Source organism: Pan troglodytes, chromosome 12 (genome assembly GCF_028858775.2).
Source record: "Pan troglodytes isolate AG18354 chromosome 12, NHGRI_mPanTro3-v2.0_pri, whole genome shotgun sequence".
NCBI classification, from domain to species: domain Eukaryota; kingdom Metazoa; phylum Chordata; class Mammalia; order Primates; family Hominidae; genus Pan; species Pan troglodytes.
Genome location: NC_072410.2, coordinates 20,142,054 through 20,166,381, shown reverse-complemented (window position 1 = coordinate 20,166,381; position 24,328 = coordinate 20,142,054). Strand labels below are relative to the sequence as shown.

Sequence of the window (24,328 nt, the reverse complement as noted above, 5' to 3'; positions counted from 1 at the left end):
AATGGCTTGAACCCGGGAGGCAGAGGTTGCAGTGAGCTGAGATCAAGATCACGCCACTGTACTCCAGCCTGAGTGAGAGTGAGACTCAAAAAAAAAAAAAAAGAACAACAGAGCAGTCTCATTACAGCTTGAAGTTTTGCTGATGTACCTTCCCATTTCTTTGTAACAAAATGTAAGATAAATCTATTTTTAATTGTTCTTGAAGAATAAGAAAACCTAGTGTTTCATTTACAAAATATGTATGAAGTTTCAGCAGATGCACACACACACACACACACACACACACATACATATGAGTTTGCTGCCTCTTTGCTTGAAGAAAATTCCTTTGGGTGTGTCTCAGTTACACCAGACATGTATGTGTGGGCGGGGAGAGGAGGTGGAGTGTGGAGTGAGGAACTGGTGACTGGGAGGGTGACTGACTCATCTTGGGTACCTGTCCTGATGCGTAGGTCCCTTCTGTCATGTGGCTCCACAATAGGACCTTATAAGGTAAATGTGTTCACAGCAGCACTGATAAGCTTTCTCGCTGTCATATTACTTACCAAGCAATGGTAACATGAGCTGGGTGTGCTGGATAGCAAACAAATATTTTAAAATAATCTTTCAGATGATATCTGGAAAAAATAATGTTTTTGGAATAAGTTATGCAATAACTTTGAAATTGCCTCTCCCTTACTTTTAGAAATAAATTCCCTGACAACTCACTTTTATTGAAAGGTTTTTTGGTTAGTTTAAAGCTACAGTATTAAAATATGAGACAAATGAATACACAATGATTGTCACTTTCCTACTTGGGTACACAGAAGGAATGTCCTTATTAGAAGTCCAGGTAGATGTGTTTGTGCCCAGAGTGACAATGGGGAAATGGGAAAGGGTCTTGACAAGGTGTTTTCTTTTTCCTGCAGGTCCTGTACAACTTGTTCAAGTCGTTTTGCCAGATGAAAACCATTGAGACCATTGATGTGTTTGCAGGAATCGCCAACTTCTTTGTTGTGGGAATCGGTGGGGTGCTGATTGGCATCTTCTTGGGCTTTATAGCGGCATTTACTACTCGATTCACCCATAATATCCGAGTGATCGAGCCACTGTTTGTTTTCCTGTACAGTTATTTGTCCTACATCACAGCTGAAATGTTTCACCTCTCAGGCATCATGGCGTAAGTACTTCTTTGTTAAAAGTGCTCGATGATGACATTTCATTGAATGCGTGCATTCTCAGCCAAGATATTAAAGTTGAATAAGTTATATGAAACACTAGGTTTTCTTATTCTTTTAAGAAAAATTAAAAATAGATTTTTCGGACGGGCGCAGTGGCTCACGCCTGTAATCCCAGGACTTTGGGAGGCCGAGACGCGTGGATCACAAGGTCAGGAGATCGAGACCATCCTGGCTAACATGGTGAAACCCCATCTCTACTAAAAATACAAAAAATTAGCCAGGTGTGGTGATGGGCACCTGTAGTCCCAGCTACTCGGGAGGCTGAGGCAGGAGGATGGCATGAACCCGGGAGGCAGAGCTTGCGGTGAGCCGAGATTGTGCCACTTCACTCCATTCTGGGCCACACAGCGAGACTCTGTCTTAAAAAAAAAAAAAAAAAAAGATTTTTCTTATGTTTTGTTACAAAGAAATGGAAATATGTATCAGCAAAACTTATGCTACCATGATCTGTTGCTCAGATAGAAAGCTGCTTAAACATTCTTCTGGGTCTCATGAAATATGACAGTAAACTGTTGGGGTGGATCTTGCTCAGGCACCAAGAATTGTATGAGCTTGATGCCCAATCAGGGTTGTCCACGTGGGAACCTATAAGCTTATTCCAACAAAGTTGCATCCCAAGCTGCTCTTGGAGTTCTGGAATGGCTTATGGATATTCATTGGCATAACCTTAGTCATAGAAATATTTTGAATGGTAGATTTGATTTGGGATAACAGCTTAGTCATTCAAAGCAAAATCAGCGAATGAGAGTTGTGACCATGCAATTCCAGTTTAGCTTTTTTATTTTATTTTATTTTTGGAGACGGAGTCACTCAGTTGCCCAGGCTGGAGTGCAGTGGCGCGATCTCGGCTCACTGCAAGCTCCGCCTCCCGGGTTCACACCATTCTCCTGCCTCAGCCTCCTGAGCAGCTGGGACTGCAGGCGCCCGCCACCACGCCGGGCTAATTTTTTTGTATTTTTAGTAGAGACGGGGTTTCACCGTGTGAGCCAGTATGGTCTCAATCTCCTGACCACGCGATCCACCCCCCTCGGCCTCCCAAAATGCTGGGATTACAGGCGTGAGCCACCGCGCCCAGCCGGTTTAGCTTTTTAAACAAAGATGCAGGATTATAAAGCAGGAAATGTATAAAGCCAGGAATTGTTTATTTACTAAAGATATGGTTAGTGTCTCATGCACTAACTGGTTCTGAAGGAAGTTTTTGAGAAGTTAGACAAGTAGGCTGATGAATGATGGAGTTTGAATCCTGTTGTAGCATTTGGAGGATCACTTTGAAGGAGGCAGAGGGTGTGGATGTTTTTGTAGCTTCCAAAAACAAGCTTCTATTCTATTATGGTAAGACCCTGTATACGGTCAGTGAGAAATACTTAGTAATGGAATGCTTTTACATTTTTTTTTTTACTTTGACAAATATGTATTTACAGCTCCATATGCACTAGGCTAAATGCTAGGACCTGCCATACATATTTAGAATTTTGCAGCTATAAGCATAAGCCTAGATCTTCCTGAAATTTTCTCTTCCGATCTGATTAAGATGATCATTTGATTGGGGGCTAGTTTGACTTTTGCCATATATCAGCACGTCTGTATCAGAAGCAGATGAGGTTTGTGGTGGAGGAAGTCGAAGACCCCCTACACAAACAGAGTGGAAGCTGGGGTCATGACAGCCCTGAGTTACAGGTTGGGTGGTTTTCTGTTTCACAGAGAAACCTAAATAAAGCAACGCATTAATCTAGTTTGACCCAGTAATGAAATGTTCCATGTCTTTCTGGTTGCTATTCATATCATTTGTATGACTTCCAGTTTCCTCACTCTTCTTTGGCCAGTGTCATTGAAAATGTATGACCAGCTAGTTACAAGGTCTCTAAAAAGAGTGTGGGGGCGGGACTTAGTATCTAGTTTCCAGCAGTGTTGTTTTAGCAAGAGTCAGGGTATGAGAACCTTGAATTGCGTTGCAAGTCTGAGTATGCGTAAATGTTCTAGAACCCACAAAGGAGCTATGTAAATTTGTCAGTTTGCCAGATGTTCACAGGCAGGAATTGGGGTTCTTAAAGATCCAGCTATTGGGGGAAAGTTGAAGAATTGGACGGGATGGGAATCCTGGTGCATCCCCGATGTCGGTGATGGAAGGGTTGGAAGGCCTATGCTGTATCAAGTCACTGGCCTCTTGTGAAGATGGGATCACAGGTTTACTTATGCCAGGAATTCAGAAGTAAGAGACAAATAGGGCCACATATTCCTGATAAATAGCACAGGTAATTCTCTGCTGTGGTTCGTGGGCCTTTGTTTCCAACTTCAAAGTGAAGATTTTCTTGACAACTTAGTGTAGAGGAAATTTCTTTATTACATTTAAACTAATATTGTCATTGGCCAGGCACAGCGGCTCATGCCTGTAATCCCAGCACTTTGAGAGGATGAGGCGGGTGGATCAATCGAGGTCAGGAGTTCAAGACCAGCCTGGCCAGCATGGTGAAACCCCGTCTCTACTAAAAAAAATACAAAAATTAGCCCGGCATGGTGGTGCGTGTCTGTAATCCCAGCTACTCAGGAGGCTGAAGCAGGAGAATCACTTGAACTGGGAAGTGGAGGTTGCAGTGAGCCAAGATCACACCACTGCACTCCAGCCCAGACAACAGATTGAGACTCGGTCTCAAAAAAATAAAAAATAAAAAATAAACTAATATTGTCATGGCTTATAGTATACCAAAATAATAAATGGGTCCTTAAATAAGATATTACCAGTGATGTAAACGTTTTTGCCTCAAAATTACCATGTGCACCCATTATTCTGTCATGAAAAATGCAGGTACACATTCACATTGGGGTATGTTTGTTCTCAGAAGTTATACCCTCTTTTCTAATGCGGGGTAATCAGTATGCCATTCAAAACTTGACCGTGTGTTACTTCCTTATGGTGTAGATCACAGATGTGCATGCCCCGCCCCTCTCTAAAGTGCATTATGTGCACTTCCACATTGTAATTATTGTATTTACTTCAGTCCAGGGGATACAGCATAATGATGCAATTAAAAATGCATATCTACACACACGCTTTACAGAACTAGTCATTTTTTCTGGGCTTAAGTTGTACTGAGTTTAGAAATTCCTATCATACTTTGTACTAATTACACTCTCTCTTTTACCATTTATAAACCAATTTTAAGGTTAATGAGAGTGAAGGCACCTGACGTACTGAGAATGCTCAGGACTTTCCCTTGTTTTCTTAAGAGAAATGGGCAGCTCCTGAGAAAGGCAACTAGGCAGAGAGGACAGGCAGCTGCTGGGCGGGGAGAGAGGTTAAACTGCTTCTGTAATGATTTGTAACCCATTTGTGAAACTTGGCTTTCCTGAGTTTTGCCTGCTCTCCTCCATCTCTCCCTCCTCCACCTTCTACCATTCATCCTTCCTTCTGTCTTCTTCGTGTTGCCTTTCAGAGCCTGTAACCCTCTGCATTAGCTTTGTTGCCTCTTGGGCAGCCTGTTCTAGACGGATGTCACTTACTTAATGAGCAGGTAGTTACTAGATGAATCTAATGAAAAAGAAACAATCTTCTGAGTAACAGAAGATTTTGGTTTGGGTTAAAAATGCAAGGACGCTTTTAGAGGAAAGTGCTGGACAGGATTTCAGTATCTTGATTTCTTTGGAAAGATGCTGGAAGCAATGCACCTCGGGTGTTCATAAAGTCTACTGTTGCTGCTATTTAATTTTATCATAAGACTGAGGTTTTATAGCTTTTTACTGACAAGTAAATTAAATAATGAGGTGAAATCTTCTGTCTTACAAAATATTTGGAGAGATGTCTTCTGAGTATTCTTAAATTTGGTTTCCCCTTTGTGGCCCTTCCTAATACTCCAAAACCTAATTTAATGTTAAGGAATGATTTACACTTATGTTTTATTGTATATTCAGAAGGGTTTTAGACTCAAACACTAATAAGGTAAATGCAATTCCCTGTTTTCTGATATTCTTCTACTCATTTCTATACTGGAATAAATTGTGGCAATAGGGAAATGTGTGTGTGTGTGCATATGCCTGTGTGTGCATACATATGTGTGTTTCAGTTTCCACAGCACCAGAACTGTAGTAAACGGAAAGTTTCCATAGCCCCTTAAACCAGAAACTTCACATATCAATAGCATTGGACACCTTTGAGTATCAAAGTACTATAGCAGGGCATGAGAGGTGACTAATAGTTATTGATTTTAGAAATTCTTGCCTTGACTCATGTGATTTGAACTTTATATTCAGAAAAATGCTCAGAGTCAAAGCACTGATGATTCCTATGGACAACGGTGTGTTTGACCTCATTTTACTTTCTTTACCCAAGGACACTAACGGTTGGATAAATTGATCACTAAAATTCAGGGCCATTACAGAAATCAACTTAAGCCAAAGTTTGTTATCCACTTTTGGACTTCAGGCTCCTTTCTGATCCTCCCCTTCTACACTACACAGTCCCCTGGGCTCTAATAAGTGGGACATTGGAAACACACATTGACCTGAAGGGGGAAGGGCGCACTTGGCCTCCACAGCAGCAAATTTTGAAAATGGCTAACTCCTCCTTCACATAGGAGAGTAAGTGCCCAATATTTTTTTTATTTTTTATTTTTTTTTGAGACAGAGTCTTGCTCTGTTGCCCAGGCTGGAATGCAGTGGCGTGATCTCTGCTCACTGCAAGCTCACCTCCCAGGTTCACGCCATTCTCCTGCCTTAGCCTCCCGAGTAGCTGGGACTACCCAGCTTTTTTTTTTTTTTTTTTTTTTTTTGTATTTTTAGTAGAGATGGGATTTCACCGTGTTAGCCAGGATGGTCTCGATCTCCTGACCTCGTGATCCGCCCACCTCGGCCTCCCAAAGTGCTGGGATTACAGGCAGGAGCCACCACGCCCGGCCGTGCCCAGTATTTTTTAGTTCTGCTTTGATGGATTAATAATTCCTTAGTATTTCTTTCCTCAAGGGTACTTTCTAAGTATTTTCTATTTATTGTTAATTATTCTAGCAGCATTATTGCAAAGAAAGTAGAAAATGGTGATTAGTTTCATTCTTATGAATAAATAAATCGAGGCCCAGATGGACAAAACATGGCTGTCAGATGACTCAGTGGAGAATGAGACCTGACCCTGCGTCCCCAGTTACCAGGCCAGTCCTGTTTATGTGCAATATCCCCTCCCCCCACCAAAAAAAAAACAAAAAACAAAAAAAACACAACCCCAGCACATCCCGATGCAAATTTGTAAATGAGGAAATTTGTAATGGGAATTTCCAGAATGATAGGTTTAGGAATGAAATCCAGGACTAGTTCCAGCTTGCTGGACTGAAGTAGTCACCGGTGAAGGTGCGAAGATCATCTGCTCTCTTCTTCCTGTTTTTCTTTGTAGGAGCTGATAATTGTCATCTGTTTAACACTTTGAGAAAAAAATAGGAAGGCATGCTTTTTTTTTTTTTTTTTGCCTATCCTAGTTCCTTTTGGTTTACCCACACTTTGTAGCGTTTAGGAGAACATCTCTTCAACATCCAAGAGTGTTAAACCATAGCCCTACATGCCAGAATAACCAGTTCAACATGTTCACTTGTGTTCACAAAGAATAAAAATAATAAACACAAGACATTGTAGGACATTCATAAAACATTATATGACGCATCATGTTTATAAAATGCTTTCAAACACAGGACGCCAACTGACCCTCATCTCAACGTCCTGAAGTGTAAAGAAGAGCAGGAAGAGAGTTTACAGAGAAGGAAGCGGGGAATCAAGACTAGAGTCTTAGATCTCTGGCTCCTTGTTTCTTCTCTTCTCACTGGGTCATTGTACGTTACATTGCCTTGACAAATAATAGTTTTACTTTTAATTATAGTGTATGCTTTCACTGATAGCTCTGACTGGCCAAGACTGACCACTTTAAAATCTGGTATGACCACCCCAAACATAAATAAGCCTGGGGTGGGAGGAGGAAAGGTAGTAAAATGATGCGAGAAATTAAGTGATACAAAAACAAAGCATATGCCCCTTAATTTCTTGGACATATTCAGGAAAAAGGAAAAACAAAGAAAGCAACAAAAAGCTTGTGATTATCTTTTCTTTTCTATTGTATAACTTTGCCTGAACTGTAGGGTAAGACTAGTAAAGACAGAAAGGAATTGGAAATTATAAACCTTAACCTAGAGAAATGTAAACAATTTATGAAATTATCTGTATTTATTTTTACGGTTTAAACCATTTAATTTAGTAGATTCAATAGATGGACCCCAGCATTTGCTTGGTTCTTTGAAGGAGGAACAAAAATAGTAGGTTGTCACTTCTTTCCTAGGTCCTGTCCAATAGGGTGGCCACCAGCCTCGTGTGGCTTCTGAGCACTTGAAAGTAGAATTGAGTTGTATTGTAAGTTTAAAATACACAGCAGAGGCTGAGTGTGGTGGCTCACGCTTGCAATCCCAGCACTCTGGGAGGCTGAGGCAGGTGGATAACTTGAGGTCAGGAGTTTGAGACCAGCCTGGAAAACATGGCGAAATCCCGTCTCTACTAAAAATACAAAAATTAGCCGGGCGTGATGGTGGATGGCTGTAATCCCAGCTGCTACTTGGGAGGCTGAGGTAGGAGAATTGCTTGAACCCAGGAGGCGGAGGTTGCAGTGAGCCGAGATTGAGCCACTGCACTCCAGCCTGGGAGACAAAGCAAGACTCCGTCTCAGAAAAATAATAATAATAAAAGTAAATTTAAAAATACACAGCAGATTTTTAAGACTGAGTAGGAAAAGGATTCTAGAATATCTCATTAGTAATTTCTATACTGATTTGATGTTGAAATGACAATGTATTAGACATGTTGAGTTACATAAATATGCTCTGAAAATTATCTTCAGTTTCTTTTCGTGTTTTTCACTGTGAATAGTAGGAAACTGCAGATTACACATACAGCTCTGATGATTCCTATTAGACACTGTTCTGTAGTGCTCACCACTAGTGTTTTCTACTTGGATATTTGAAGACTTGGTGACATATGTTTTACTCCTTTTGATAAGGTAAAAAAAAATAAGTCATGAAAAGATGGGAGGAATAAAAGAGAAATGCTCTCCCCGCTCTGATGATAATTGTGCTCTTTATAAAGACCATTTCTTTGAGAATGGGGAAGTTTAGAAAGAAAATAAGGAAGGAGAGACTGAAGGGAAGTTGGAGGTTCTTCTGAAGTGGCTCGTGATAATTAAGATGTCAAACTAAAGCCACCTTGTGAAAATGAAAAATGTTTCCCTAGGTCCACATTCAGGGATTTTGATATAAATATCCTCAAAATCTAAAGTGGGAGGGAAAGTTGTGGCTGCTGCAGGAATGAGCAGCATACTTTAAAACAGATTCCCTGGGTTGAGATAATATATATATATATATATATTTTGCAAATTGAATTTGTAAACTTATACAATAGTCAGTATTCAAAACATTATATTTTCTTGCCTCATCTTCTTAGAGGTAAAACAACATTAAAGGCATTATTTTCATCTCTGTTTTTATCTGTATTTACTCTGCAGACTGACTGAAGATCAATCGAGCCTCTATATTAAGGTCTATAGGTCTTTATTCTAGCTAATGCCAAAAGATATTGATTTTTGATGGAGGCAAAAAAAAATCAAACACACAAAACTCATCCTAAGTAAGATTATGTATTCCATTCTTGAAGATTATCAGGAATACATTATGAAGCTAGTCAGTCTTCCCTCAACTTGTCACCTGTGTCTTAGTGTCTTCTGGTATTTATCAAGTGGTCAGGGTACTAAAGAAATAATTAATATACTGGGTACTCAATGAATAATAATATAAGTTTAAGTGAAACACAAGCAGAGAAGCTCATTTTCTAGGAAAAATTGGTACAATGCGTAATAAATCCAATAAATGCTGTACTTGACTGGCTTATGAAAATCAATTCACTGCATTCTTAGAATATTTAGCTAAAAAGATAGGATATTGATATTGCTTTTTTTGTTATTAAGATGAATCATACCATTGCTTTTCTCCTTCAGTGCAGATAATGGTAGATTTTAGAGGTATATTGGGAATCTTTTAGACAAGAAAAAACTTGATATTTCCTTGTTAACTTTAAATTACATAAAACTTTAACAATTCGCTCCTGAATTAAGAACTGATTCTTCCAAATCTACCTGAAGAGTGGGTATTTTTGTGTAACTGAAAATGCTGCCATCACTTTGCTTTTTGGACTGTTTCTTGACTGTTCTTTATGCTTATTTTTAAAAAAGGATGATATCCTTTCTGGCCTATTATTTCAAGAATATTGTAGGAAATAACACTACTTTCTGGTAATGTGTAGGCCAAAATATAAAACAAGATAATAAGTCAGAAATATATAATTGCTGAGAAATAAATGCTTTTTTTTTTTTTTTTTTTTTTGAGACCGAGTCTCACTCTGTCGCCCAGGCTGGAGTATAGTGGTGTGATCTCGGCTCACTGCAAGCTCCGCCTCCTGGGTCCATGCCATTCTCCTGCCTCAGCCGCCCGAGTAGCTGGGACTACAGGTGCCCGCCACCACGCCCAGCTAATTTTTTGTATTTTTAGTAGAGATGGGGTTTTGCCATGTTGGTCAGGCTGGTCTCGAACTCCTGACCTTGGGTGATCCACCTGCCCTGGCTTCCCAAAGTGCTGGGATTACAGGCATGAGCCACCATGCCTGGCCACTTTTTCTTTTTAATAAAAATTTTTTCAGAAAAACTGAAATGAAATGTACACTTACCACCCAGCTAGTAGTTCTGAGGATGACACGCTTGGACACATGGATTAAATCAGTGTTTCAGCCCCTTCGTGAGGAGGTTAGAACTAGGAATACAGCTATGGAGGTCAAGCTTGGCCCTTCCTTGACATGATACGTGTCCCAAGGAGAACCCGTTATTCTTTATCCTTGCTTGAACAAACCTCAGTTTACTTCTCAGCAATTCTCTGGACAGGGGAGGACAATGGCCTGGTATGAACCCCAGGCCCTCCTGTGTTGGCTTCTGGGGTGAGGAGAGTCTGCCTGCAGCTCCTCTTGATGCTGTAGCATTTCTCTTATGTACTCACTCCTGCTGCTGGCATTTCCCTTACCTCAATCAAACATGAGGTCTGACTTTGTCAGTATTCCCAGGGGCCCTGGCCAAGTGGCCCTGATTCTGTCTTTCCACTTGTGTCCTCACAGTTAATCCCCCGTTATTTGACATAACTTGAGTCACCAGGCATCTTTGTAGTCAGGAGCCCAGCTGAAACAGTAGAGAGAAGCTCTATGTTAATGAAGGAAGCCAAACTCAAACCAGGTTAAGTCAGAAAGGAGGGATTTCCTGGCTCATGCGAATAAATACATTTTTGAGAGGACAGGTGGGATTTAGCCTTAGGGTGATAGGACAAGGGACTCCTATGTCTGCCTAAGCATTTCTCTCTCTCAACTTTGTGTCCCTTCATGAGAAGGCTTCCTTCTAGTTGGTTAGCCATCTCCAAAGCATGAAACCAGGGTCACAGAAAAATCGAGCTTTATATCTCTGCAACTCTGTCACTGAAGAGTAAAGTGAGATCTACCCTGCCAGGTCCTGTTAGAAAACATTTCAGAGGAAGCTCTGTGATTGGCCCTGGGGTTTGGAGAACTGTCATGGGATCAGACTGTGTCACATGACCAGCCCCGTGACATGAGAAGTAGGGTTCGTTGCCAGAAGAAGGCAGTGAACTTAAACTCACTTTGAGTGAGACGACCATCCTAATCTGTGTTGACTGCACGTTAGCAAGGAAAGCTCAATCCTTTATAGTAAAGTAAACTGAGATGGGAATGTTGATGATGCTTGGGTTGAAGCCTCAGTGATGAGAAGAGGGACATTCTGGGTAGAGGCAGAGGTGTAATTGAAGGCTCCAAGGTGAACTGAACTCTAGGTTGGTGAGAAGGAGGGGTCCCTGGTCTTGCCAGACCTGTTGTGTGCTATAGGCAGGTGGGAGCCTTTGGAATCTTTAAGGAGAAGTGACACAATTGTATTTCTGTTTTATGATAAATACATAATCAGAGTGCTTCCAAAACTTTTTTACACCATGACACTTACAACTGATAGAGTTTTCATGGTACTCTGGGTGAAAGCTGTAGGTCACGGCTCCAGTCTGACTGGCTGTCCTAGGGCTGAGGAATCCTTGATTAAGGAGGAGGATCAGGAAATGCCGCTGTCAGCAGGGATAAGGTGCCTAGGTAGAGACTCAGACAGGAAAAAAAATGTGTGAAGATGCCTGCACACTAACTAGTCTAGGCAAGAGAACACAGAGACCTGCACCTAGATCCAAGTCATAAAAATTGAGAGACAGGAAGGAAGAATAGTTGGCAAATGTAGTTAAATCCACATTACTCCTCAAATCCCATGTTAACCCTTATGCTCACCCTCCAATACAATTTTAAATAAAATGACTCAAATTTCAGCTTTTTTCTCACTTCTCCTTCCTCTTTGCAAGCCTCTGCCTATACTCCCATTTCCTGTTCTTAAATGTTAATGTGTTTAGGAATCACCTGGAAATGTCATTACATGGACAGAATCCCAGGCCTCAGCCAGAGGTTCTGATATAGGCCTTGGATGGGGCACAGGCATTTGTAGTTTTGCAACATTTACACGTGGTCCACAGACCATACTGCTCTAATATACATGCTAGTAGCTGTAAGAACTTCCAGAAAGCAGCAACTCATGCTGATGTTTCTAGGACTCACGTAGAACCACAAAGTATTCTGTGTATGTGTCTGGTGCAGGATTGTTGCATGCAGGTTTCACATACCCAGATCCCACCTGTAGCCCACATAGACCAGGAGTCCTCCACCTGGAAAACCTTAATTCCATCATCAAAATGTTGGTCAAATCTTCCTGCCTCTCTGAGGCTTTTCTTAACACTCCCCAGCTAGAGTGGGGACACTCCATGGGACACTTGATGCCTGTGCTTCATGATGCTGTTGACATTGAGTTGTGATCCTTTGGTGTTCTCTCTCCACGTAACCAGAGTTGCTTTAGGTGCCAATAGGTGATCTATAAACATTAGTTGAATTGAATTGAAAGCAGTTATACAGGAGAAAAAAGTTGCAGAGAATTTATGCAATGGACAAGTCTTCATGATTAATCCAGGATTTTTGACAGTTTCAATGTACTTTATTTCATTTTTGATATTTTAAAAAAGATTGTTCAGTTTTTATGCTTGGATCCTGTTTTAAAAAACAATTGTTGTTTGCATTTTCTCATATGTCAAACTCTGTTTCTCTTGGTTGTCAGGTTTTCTGGAAGAAGCAATTCACTGTATAGTACATTCATGCCCTGGAATAATTTAATTTACTTCACTTGAGTGAGTACTTATTCTGAGAGCATGCAACGTGCCCTGAGTCACCACAAGACCTGGCTTTAATCAATACAGAAAAAACTTTTTAATTGGTCTTCATCATTGCATATGCTTGGCACTGATTAGTGGAATATGCTTTCATATTTGGCAAAGCCTTAATTGAGAATATACAAATATTATTTGGGTGATACTTTCCTGCAATTGAATTCATACTTTTTAAAATCATATGGAATGGGAGCAAAAGAATTTTGCTTAATTGGTTAATTCTACACAGTTCAGATTGTAGATAAAGCACTCTGGATCTTCATTAAACTAGACTTAACAAGCATTAATTGAACTTGTACTTGGTACCACTATAGGCACAGACCATGCTAAGCATTAGTCCATAGTCTCAAAGCACACATTCTGGTAGAAAAGAAATAAATATCTATAGAAAGCAGGTTAATAATGGAGTCATGGAGTAATACAGAGGAAAAAGTATCTGTTAGAATTTTCTATTCAGAAAATAGTCAAATGACAAATCATTTAAGTAGAAAGGAAAGTCTATTTCCACCCACCCTCCCCAGGGGGGAAAAAAAAACTCTTTTGAGGTAGTGTCTATAGCTGGCCTGAATTGTCCTACACTGTATTTTGATTGATAATACTGATAAAGAAAACCTCAGTTGCTGGTGTAGGTGAAAACCACTAATTATAGTGCTCTCCCTTCTCTGTCTCTAAATTGGTGATAATCACCACACATTTATGTTAAAGTGGGGCAAGATAATAACATAGCAGGGTGCATCTGCGAATTTTGTGCATGCCTCATCTCCACTCTGTCCTACAGAATGGAGCCTAAGACCTATCAAAATCTGGGCATGCTTTGGAATGCGAAATGGGCAATGGATATAGAGAAAATATATTCATATTGCACCACCATTCCTATTAATGATTCATCCATGTAGTCATTGATGCAAAATACATGCCAGACACTATGCTAAGCATTGGCAACACTTTTCTTTTCCCTCATGGAGCATCCAGTTTGGTTGGGGAGGTAGACATTAATTATGTGATTGAAATTATAATTTCTCATTTTTCTCTCCAGCCTATAAAGTTAAAACTCCTAAGCATTAAGTATAACAGTGTCATTGAGCCCTAACTTCTTTCATCCTTCCTCATCTCTTAACATTTTCATCTTCCCCTCCTCCAGCTAACAGAATCATTTGGCAGTTTCCTGAATGCACCACCCTGTTTATTTCTTTTATGCCTTTGCATATGGCTGCTGCTTTTCCCTGAATTACTCACTTCCTCTTTTTCCTGATAGGTGAGCTTATCCATGAAGGTGTTGCTCAAATGTCCTCTTTTGTGGCATAAGTCACCCTTTGCTTTCCTGCACTTCTATAGTATCTTCCCTTCCCTCATTCTAGCACGTACAGTGTTGTGTTCCGATGATCTCTTTGTGTCTGTTTCTTCCCTTAGAAGAACTCTTGAAGGCAGAAATTGGGTCTTACTTGCTTTCGTCTTCCTAGATCCCAGCACAGAATTTGGCTCAGAATGGGTGCTCAGAAAATGTTGGTTGATGTTAAATTGCACTTCACAATCACATTAACTAGGTATGGAAAATTAAAAAAAAAAACAGAGAGAGAGAGACATGCATGAAAAGGGGGGGAAGGATAATTCAATGACATGAGCTAATAAAAGTAAGGATGTACTAGGAATATTGAAGGCCAATAGTTTTATTTTGAAGCTTTAGAATTAAGAAACTTAACCAGAATTTTCTATAATATAAAGAATCTATGTAGGCTATTATTTTGTTGGGGACAATGTCATAATGATGACACAGAATGAGGACGTGAGGCTGTGGACTCCGGTCATGAAATCCTCATGTGTTCATGTGATGGAGGAAGAAATCTTATCTCTTGATAGTGTGGTGGCACTGTGATAATGCTGTGACGTGACATTGTACCCAAGGACTCTCCTGGCCATATACTTCAGTAAGGCCAAGGACAGTCCGGTACTATCTTGCATCATTTGCCAGCTCTGTAAGTTTCTTGTGATTCTTTTAGAGAAATGGAGACTCATATGTATATACTGTGATGGTGATGACTATCAGCTCTAGAAGATGACCTGGCGGAGTGGGCAGAGATGGTTTCATTCTTTCTATCCCTAAGAGGCTGTTTTGCCTGTACCTCTCTAGTGGAAGGAGACTAGCTCATTTGTAGTGTGTTTACTTCTGATATTTTTGAAGGTGAGGTGGTTTGACTTCAGGTCAGAGTACACTGCAACAAAAAAAATCTCTTTGCAATAAAAACAGCCCCGGACCTTTGCTTGAGAGGCCAGGTGACTCAAGTTGTACATGGCAGACCAGAATGGGAACTTTAGGAATGTTTCCTCCAGCCCCTCAGGTGCCTCAGCGCCACAGACATGCACACACTCCCTGAACAGGACACTACCAGATACTAGGGTCTGTGGTACCCACCCAGGGCGTTCTTTCTTCCTGTTCAGTGTCTCAGTGAGGCTGGTAGGAAACTTCACTGAGTTACAGCAAGGTGTCTGGCTACTGTGAGCATCACTCTTGGTATCGTGTTAAGGATACAAAGCAATGGAAAATAATCCCATGGACATTCATGTTAAATTAATTCATGTTTTATTCCTACACCAAAGCTATATATATATAATTTTTTTTTTTTTTGAGATGGAGTCTTGCTCGGTTGCCCAGGCTGGAGTGCAGTGGCACGATCGCAGCTCACTGCAAGCTCTGCCTCCCAGGTTCACGCCATTCTTCTGCCTCAGCCTCCCAAGTAGCTGGGACTACAGGTGTCCGCCACCACACCCAGCTAATTTTTTTATTTTTAGTAGATGGGGTTTCACCATGTTAGCCAGGATGGTCTTGATCTTCCCACCTCGTGATCCGCCCACCTCGGCCTCCCAAAGTGTTGGGACTACAGGCGTGAGCCACTGCGCCCAGCCACCAAAGCTATATTTTAATTGTTTCTAAATAGAAATTGTTAAATTGCTCATGTAACAAACTGGAGATTACTTTTTGCCTGTATGGTTTACTTTTTTCCCAGTGAATGATATGAACATAATTTCAGAGGGAAATGTTTAGAACATTTAGAGAAACACTATTCATCAGCCTTTTAAAGTTACATTTTTGAATGATTCAAAAAAATCAACTCAAGAGGGAGAGAAGGGAATGGGGTGAATAGGAGAAATCAACTTTATTGCTGATGTTTCCACTCTATAGATGACATTTTGTTTTAACAAATACAAGTGACTGGAGAAGGCTGGGTAGTGGGTACTTTGGTGTTCATGTCTTTCCATATTTGTCTATAAGTTAAAGTGCTTTATAATAAAACCCTTTTGAAGTATCTTTTGTATAGGATTAGAGAATTAAAAAATATATGTCTATTATAAATTACTTTTATTACAAATTTTCTACTTGGCAACATTTTTTTTTCCACTACATGAAGTACCTAAAAAAGCAACATTTTTGAAAGGCTCATTAGTGTGCGTTTCTGTATACATGTCTTTTTTTATATATATAAAACATGTTATAATTCAGATTCTTAATCTAATCTATTGCCCTTGATACTTTGTATTGGAGAAATCTTACTTTTTAAAGTCTAGTTAAACAAAAATTAAGCCAAAATATGAAAGATGAAGATTTTCAGAAATGCGGGTAACCAGTGATTTATATCTGGGGGAGTGCTGGCGAGATGCCCAATATTGGCTTACTGAGACAGATGCCACTTTCCAGGCTGTTCTCCCAGTTCCTATTGCCTGCTGGAGGAGGTTCCAGGATTTCACGTCAAGTCAATGTGACAGAGCTCCTGCTAGCTTCTGTCACCCAACTGCATGCAAGCAGCAGAGGCCATGCTCATCTGGGCCATGCACTTGGTTCAGGATACAGTTTAGGGGAGGAGAATGCAACCTGGAAGGGTTGAAAAATGGCCTCAAAGATGTCCCCAAAGATGTCCACATCCTAATCCCTGGAACCTGCTAATGTATTACCTTCTATGGCCAAAGAGACTTTGTGGATGTGATTAGGTGAAAATCCTGAGATGGGGAGATTCCATTAGAATATCTGGGTGGCCTTGATATAATCGTAAGAGCCCTTATGAGAGGGAGTAGGAGAGTCAGACTCAGAGAAGATGTGATTAGGGAAGCAGAGGTCAGAGGGATGTGGCATGAGCCAAGGAATGCAGGGGGGCCTCTAGAAACTAGAGAAGGCAGGGGACAGATTCTCCCCTAGAGCCTCCAGAAGGAAAAAGCTTTGTCACCACCTTGATGTTAGCCCACTAATGTGATTTTGGACTTCTGACCTCTGGAAGTGCAAGATGGAAATTTGCATTGTTTGAAGCCACTCAGTTTGTGGTTATTTCTTACAGCAGCCATAGGAGATGGATACAAACAGGCTTGTGCTTGAGAAAGGATAAGCCACAGCTTGGAGGGCAGGGAAGACCTCCTTCCCATCAGAGATCGTAGGGCTCATTGAGAACTTGGAAAGGGTGAGGATTAAGTCTTCCACAGTGCTGGCTTTGTTTTTGTAGAGATGAGGTCTCATTTTGCATAGCTGGACTTAAACTCCTGGGCCCAAGAAATCCTCCTGCCTTGGCCTCCCAAACTGCTGGGATGACAGGTGTGAGCCACCATGCCCGGCCCAGTACTGTCTTTAAATCAGACTGCCCAGATTCATACCCTGGCACCACCATTTATTAGCACTGGAATCTTACATAATTGAACCTCTGTCTGCCTTTGTTCTCCCATTTATAAGCGTAGGAATGATAATAGAACTTGCTCATAAACTTGTTATAAGGTTTAACTGACATAATCCATTCATACCTGGCACAAAGTAAAGGTGCTATGAAGATTGACTGTTTTTATATGAGTCCTCAACTATTCAAAGGCTTTGCCATGTGTTTATAGCTGTTGAATTTTATTAGCACATTTAATAAGGCCATTCCTTCTTTTGGGAAACCAATAAATTATGCATTCTTCACTTATAGAAATCTAAAAGAAATACCCACTTATTCTGGGGACAGTGACATGGTGGCTCAGTGTGTGGTCCTCAGATTGATGAAGTCTTCATTTTGTTTTAATAAGGGGCACAAAAATAAACATACCTGCCTTTGTTTTCTATGTGAACAACAGATATGTTACTTGCAAATGAGACGTGTTCGTGGTGACCTGTTTAGGTTTTAGAGGATGCTTAGGTTTGCATTCTTCTACCTATTCTGATGCTCACAGTAACAGGATTTCCTTAAGACAGCAGAAGTCTTCTCCGAGTGAGGAGGACCACATGATGGGAGTAGAGGGAGCTAAGTTAGGGTCACTGTACTGGTGGAGTTACGAGAATGCTGGAAACTTTGCAGATCATGACCAGTATTCAGCTTATGGCATGGTTACCACTTAGTGGAAGGCAGGGTGGCTCCCTCTAATCCCATCCTCCTGTTTCATTCTACAGGACCTTCGTAATGAAATTCTTTTGATACTTTATAGTAACCGTGTCTCCTTAGACCGGACTTACCATGAGCTGTCACCAAGCTCATCCTAAATTCTCCTCTGTGGGTGGCATCTGAGTTGATGAGGCGTAGCATCCTAGACAGAGAGGAACCCACGTGTGTAGTAAGGCAAGAAGACAGTAAAGAACAAGTCCAGGTTGGGCGATTCCATACAGCGGAGGCACATGGTGTGTGCCCGGGTGGAGAGAGGGCAGATGTGAAACTGGAATTCTCCACTGAGGGAAGTGTGTGAAGAGCTTCAGGAGTGTGGACTTGACCCTGGAGCCCTTCCTTTTCTACAGGTGCCATATTCCAGTAGATATCATGAGAGTGGGAATAAAGGACTCTGTGGTCCCAAAGTTTTGGAAATACTTGGAAGAATAAGCAAAAGAGTTTCTTTGCTTTAGGAATTCTCAGAACCTGTTAAAACCTTTTGAATTTCCCAGAAGTGGATACAATAGATACATAGATATGAGACTCAGAACTAATGATAAAAAGAAGTGAGTGGGTCTAAGAGATATTCAGGATGAAGAATCGAAAACAGTTGTTGACCAATTATATGGCAGGGGGCTACTAAGATGTGACAGGGAGAGAAGTCTAATGCAAGCCCATTTTCAAGTTTAGGATTTTATACAATAGAATCCTTTTAGATAATAGAGCAACAGGGCATATGTGGGAAAATAAATCAGTTTACAGAAAGATAATGAGTTTCAAATTTATTTTGGACTTGTTTTATTTGAGATACAGAAAGGAGAGCTGACGGTGTCGACGTCCGTAGACCTTTAAGCGTGAATCGGGGGTAAGGGAATTGAGGGACCAGAATGCTGGGCAGAGCCGGGTAGTTCAGCCAGGGTTGCTAAAGAAGACCTCTGGAGATTGTAGGATTTCCAAGGTTTACATGCAAATCACATTCACCTATAAAAATCATTCGATGATGTTGTAGTCTTGGGCAGAAGAGTAGAGCCATAATTTAGCTCTTAAGTGCTATCTCTTGCATTCTGATTAAGATCATTGTTAGGTTTCAATAGAAGCTGAATCTTCCCTTTCAGAATCACTGCTTGTGCAATGACTATGAATAAGTACGTAGAAGAAAATGTATCTCAGAAATCCTACACGACCATCAAGTACTTCATGAAGATGCTGAGCAGTGTCAGCGAAACCTTGATCTTCATCTTCATGGGTGTGTCTACCGTGGGCAAGAACCACGAGTGGAACTGGGCCTTCGTCTGCTTCACCCTGGCCTTCTGCCTCATGTGGCGAGCCCTGGGTAATGAGTGCTTGTTTGCTAACTGGACATATGTAACACTCACTAATTGAATGGGGCTTTCCTTTTGTCATTCCCTTTCTGCTGTTGTGGCTTCTTTTATGTCTGCTTAATTTCTTCTTCTTTCTTACCTACGTTTTCCTCCTCTTCTTCCTCTTCCTCCTTTACTTTTTTCTCTCCTATATCCTCCTCTTCCTCCTTTTCTTCTCCTTTCTCATTTCCTTCCTCCTCTTCCCTATTATCTTCTTCCTCATCCTCCATCCTCCTGTTTCTCTTTTTCCTCCTCACCTTCCTCTGCCTCTTCCTCTTCCCCTTTCCTTCCTCATCGCCCTCTTCATCTTCTCTGTCTCTTGCTCTTCCCGCCCCTTCCTGATATATTCTTTTCTTCTCTGAGTATCTTCATGCCTTTGTTATAAGTCAGATTAGTTTGTCTTGTCTTCTCTGATTTCACATTTTCACCCACAATCCTGAAACAACATCAAAGGCCCAGAACCTGGTATTACTAGCAAGACAGAGAAAAAGGGGAAAGACTTTGGGGCCTATTCTTAAATCCTTTGTCCCCGTCACAGAAGCACAGAAAATGAGTCTATGTATTTTCATATTTTGGCCTCACCCAGTCTGTTTCCTCTTGGGTTTTCTTTCTTTGCAGGTGTTTTTGTCCTGACTCAGGTCATTAATAGGTTCCGGACCATTCCCCTGACCTTTAAGGACCAGTTCATCATTGCCTATGGAGGACTTCGAGGTGCCATCTGTTTTGCGTTAGTGTTTCTCCTTCCTGCTGCTGTGTTTCCTCGGAAAAAATTGTTTATTACGGCTGCCATTGTTGTCATATTCTTTACTGTCTTCATTCTGGTAAGTAGAGTGATCCCTTTACCAGGAGGGTAAAAAATATCGTTCAGAATATTGGATTCTGTTTACAGGATGCAAAGTAGCAAAGGTGTGTTGAAACTTTGGTAGTTAATTACTAGGGAAAATGATATTTCCTGTCTGGGTTCATGTCACTAGATTGTTGAGGAGCCTCAGAGAGTCCAATTTGGTCACTTGGCCTACACAGAGAAATTATTATTTAAGGAAACTAAACTAAGCGCTCTAATCTTATGACTGGAAACTTAGGAACTGCACTTGCTAATGCTTATTATTTTTCTGACTTAGTGAATGCACTTGTTAAATGCTAGTTGTGCATATGACCTTCCAATAGCTATTTGACATGAGTTGACTGCCTAGCGGTGACTCCCCTAAATGAGGAATGGATGAATGCACGTTTAATATTGGGAGGCAGAAAATGTGGTGGACCTGTGTCCAGATCCCTACTTTGCAAGTTAATCAATATCTTTAAGTTAAGATGCCAACTCTTAGAAGATTATATTTTGCAGATATTCATTTATCAAATATTTACTGGACTCCTGCTAAGTGCCAGGCAGTGCTCTAGGAGCCAGAACATAAAAAGATCCCTGTCCCTGCTGCAGAGCTTACATTTCAGAGGGGTTGGTAGCACTAAACAAGAAACACAAGTAAATCATAGAGCATGTTAGAAGGTGGGAAATGTTATGCAATAAGGATAGAGTAAGGAGTCAAGCATGGTAAGGGTAAAGTCGTGGGGGAAACGTTACAATTCCAACATCAAATGGTCATGAAAGGGAACAGCGAGAAAAATGAGATTTGAGCAAAGACATGCAGGAGGTGGAGGAATTAGCTAAGCCCAAGAACATCCCAGGCAAATGGGCTGAGGGATCAAGTGTGTTCTGAAGGCAGTGTGCTCTTGGCCAGTGTGGCTGGAGTGGCACAGAGTGTGGTGTGGAGTGTAGGAGAATGAGGCGAAGCAGGGTCTGGAGTCCTACATCATGCAGGGCCATGCAGGCCAGTGTATGAAGCTTGGCTCTTCTTCAAGTGAAATGGAAGCCATTAGAGAGTGTCATGCAGATCCCTGATATGTTCTGACTTCCTTTGTAAAAGGATCATACTGGCCACTGTGTTGAGAATAGACTGTTGCGAGGAAAGGGTGAATGTGGGAATCCAGCATGGAAGCCCTGCAGTCATTAGGGAGGACCAGACTGGTGGAAGTTCAGTTGGTGAGAAGTGGTAAGATCCTAGAATACATTCTGATGGAGCAACCTATGGGATTCCCTGATGGATTAGACATGTTGTGAGGGAAAGAGGCGTCACTCGTGACTCCAGGGGTTTTAGCCTGAGCAGCTAAAAGGATGGACTTGCCCTCAAGTAAGAAGGGGAAGTCTGTGCATGGCAGAGGTGGGGGTGGGGAGACTGTCAGTTCAATGATGGGCATGCTGCATTAGGGGGTGTCCATTAGACCTACAGTGGAGATACGGATGAGGCAGATATTATGAGTCTGGAGCTCAGGAAAGAGGCTCTCTGGCCACTAGCAGAGAATTGGTATTAGAAGCCATGAGCTGGATATGATTGTGAAGGGAGTGAAAATATACATTGAAGAGGCTGCAATAGAGGAGTAAGGATTGAGCCTTGGGGCAGCCCCACCTTAAGACATTGTGGGAAGAAGGGAGCAGCCAAGAAGAACTAAGAATGAGCGATCGGTAAAAAAGGAGGAAGATCAGGAGATGTGCGTGTGTTTTAAAAATTTATTCATATTTATTTAAAAGTTAGTCACAGAATGCTTTCTAGGTACCTGATGCAAATCTCAGCATCTTACATGTTAATTCATTTAACCCTCATAACAATTCCATGGCACATAACTCTAGGAATCATGGTTTATTATCCCTATTTTGTGGAAGAGGAAAGTGGGGCACTGAAACTGAGGCTAAGTAAGTTTACCAAATTTGCACAGATACTAAAATGTAAAGCAGAGTCAAAACCTATTTGCTTTTGACCCTGAATAAGGTGTCCAGGAGAGAGCCTGGTGTGTAGCGAGTGCTCAGTATTGTAATGCATCACGATTTTCCTCCTTCCTTCTAGTCATTTCTTCAAAAGACAGTTCATCCTTCATTCATTCATGCCTTCCAACACTGAGGACACTGAGTTCTCTGGAATCCTGAAGAAGACCCTTTCCTGAGTTAAGATGACCACCTTCTGTTACTGTCTTTATTAGCAACAACTTTCTGCTTTCGCGCAGTAATATGGGCCAGAAGTGGTGATGACTTGCCCTTGGGAAGTAGTGGCAGAGCTGAGAAAAAGCAGATGCAGCCCTCTTTATTTTGGAAGACTCTTCAATGAGACTTTATGTGAGAAGTGAGCCAAAGCAGGGCAGAGGATCAGTCGAAGGATGACTGCTAACTCTTGTGTTGTGTGGAATGTCAGAGAGCTTGTGAGGACAGGGGAGGCTGGAAGTGGGGAAGTTCATGTGAGGTGGATCACCTGTTCTCAGTGATGTAGGAGCATGGCTTTCCCTGAGTATAAAGAGGACAGGAGGAGGATAGATGGGAGGAGAGAGATGAAGGTGGTTAAAGGCCGTGATAGAAAAGGAGAAAGCCTGAAGCAACAAACAGCACAGTTGAGATGTATTAGCCGAATTTGGTATTGTGAACACATCAAGCTAATCCTCCACTGAGGGAGACATCTGGGGATCATTGTTTAGAGCCCGCAGGTGTAGAGATGGCAGTCTTTCCTCTTATTAGGTTAAACGAGAGTCTGGCCAAGTTCACTTGGATATCCACAGAGAAGAGAAATTGCTGCGGTTCCACTTGTGTTGATATCTTCTTTTTCCTTTTCTCTGCCTACCCTTCTGTGTGCACAGATCGGAGACTGCGTGCATATTGCTTGGTTCCATGACTCTGACCACGTCCTCTTCCTCCTATTCTCCTACCTACCACTGGTTCTTAAGATACTCTAAACACACACACGTGCACAAGCGTGCATGCACCCACACACACAAATACACACATACTCCCTTCAGAAAAGATATCTTTTCCAGAATACATCAATAATTAAGGAATTCAGTGAAGGAAGCCTGGAGGGAAATACTTGATGAGATATAAATATAGCAGGAATAACTAATTATAAATCCATGCATAAAATATTGCCTTTCAAGTAAGAATTATGTATTCTTTTTCAAACGATGACTTTTATGTTGATGGACCAATTACTAAACTTTAAATATGTTTTTCTCCCCTTATTTCAATATTTTATATGATAAGCTCTTCCAACCTGGTACTACTGAGTTATAACTATCTTCAAAAATAGGATTTCACATGATGTATGATGCATTATTTGATATCATAGTTTATCATGAGAATTTTCACATTGTTTGAATCGTGTTGCTTCTTAGCAAGCGATGTAGTCCCTTTATGAGGCACACTATCATGTTGTCAGAATATGGTGCTGTTTGGGGAATTTTTTTTTTTTTTTTGAGACAGAGTGTCACTCTGTCACCTAGGCTGGAGTGCAGTGGCACGATCTTGGCTCACTGCAACCTCTGCCTCCTAGGTTCCAGCGATTCTCCTGCCTCAGCCTCCCTGAGTAGCTGGGATTACAGAAATCCACCATCACGCCCAGCTAATTTTTATATTTTTAGTAGAGATGCGGTTTCGCCGTGTTCGCCAGGCTGGTCTTGAATTCCTGGCCTCAAGTAATGCACCCACCTTGGCCTCCCAAAGAGCTGGGATTACAAGCGTGAGCACCACCATGCCCGGCCGTGGAATATTGAATGAGGAAACAATTCTGATTCCTTGGACATTTGAGTTCATTTTTTTCAATATGATTGGTAATGTTATTTATATCAAATATAAGCTATTTCTCATATATGTAAATTATATTCAAAATTGGGGAGGGTGAAATACAGTTAGGTAAAGTGCAGTTTTAGAGTAAGACTATTGTGGGTTGATATTCTAAGCCTGCTTTTTGCAGCCTCTGTGGGCCTCAGTTTACTTAGCTGTAAAATCTAGACAATGCTCCAGGCAGCTCAGGGGAAATATGTGTATAGAGTATGACACCTGACACAGGGTTTTTGCCTCACGAGTTGCCATGTTTAATATACTACATTAAGAAAAATTATAACGAGGCCATGTGCAGTGGATCACGCCTGTAATTCCAGCACTTTGGGAGGCCAAGGTGGGTGGATCACGAGGTCAGGAGATCAAGACC

At 41.3% G+C, this 24,328-nt stretch overlaps 1 protein-coding gene and 1 long non-coding RNA gene across 3 annotated transcripts in view; one reads left to right on the top strand and one right to left on the bottom strand.

Annotated features, from left to right (window-relative positions):
- SLC9A2 (solute carrier family 9 member A2) overlaps nt 1-24,328 on the top strand; it is a 90,721-nt gene that overhangs the window by 44,570 nt on the left and 21,823 nt on the right. For both annotated transcript variants that reach the window (XM_525838.7, XM_009443010.5), the window contains exons 3-5: nt 909-1,159; nt 19,062-19,279; nt 19,926-20,128. In XM_525838.7, the coding sequence (XP_525838.5) occupies nt 909-1,159; nt 19,062-19,279; nt 19,926-20,128 (672 nt within the window). The remainder of the gene's footprint in view (nt 1-908; nt 1,160-19,061; nt 19,280-19,925; nt 20,129-24,328) is intronic.
- LOC104005109 (uncharacterized) lies at nt 676-12,192 on the bottom strand. The gene is made up of 3 exons (XR_008546322.2): nt 11,272-12,192; nt 10,298-10,449; nt 676-1,579 (listed from the first exon to the last, which is right to left on the bottom strand). It is a non-coding gene; the product is annotated as an uncharacterized LOC104005109 (long non-coding RNA).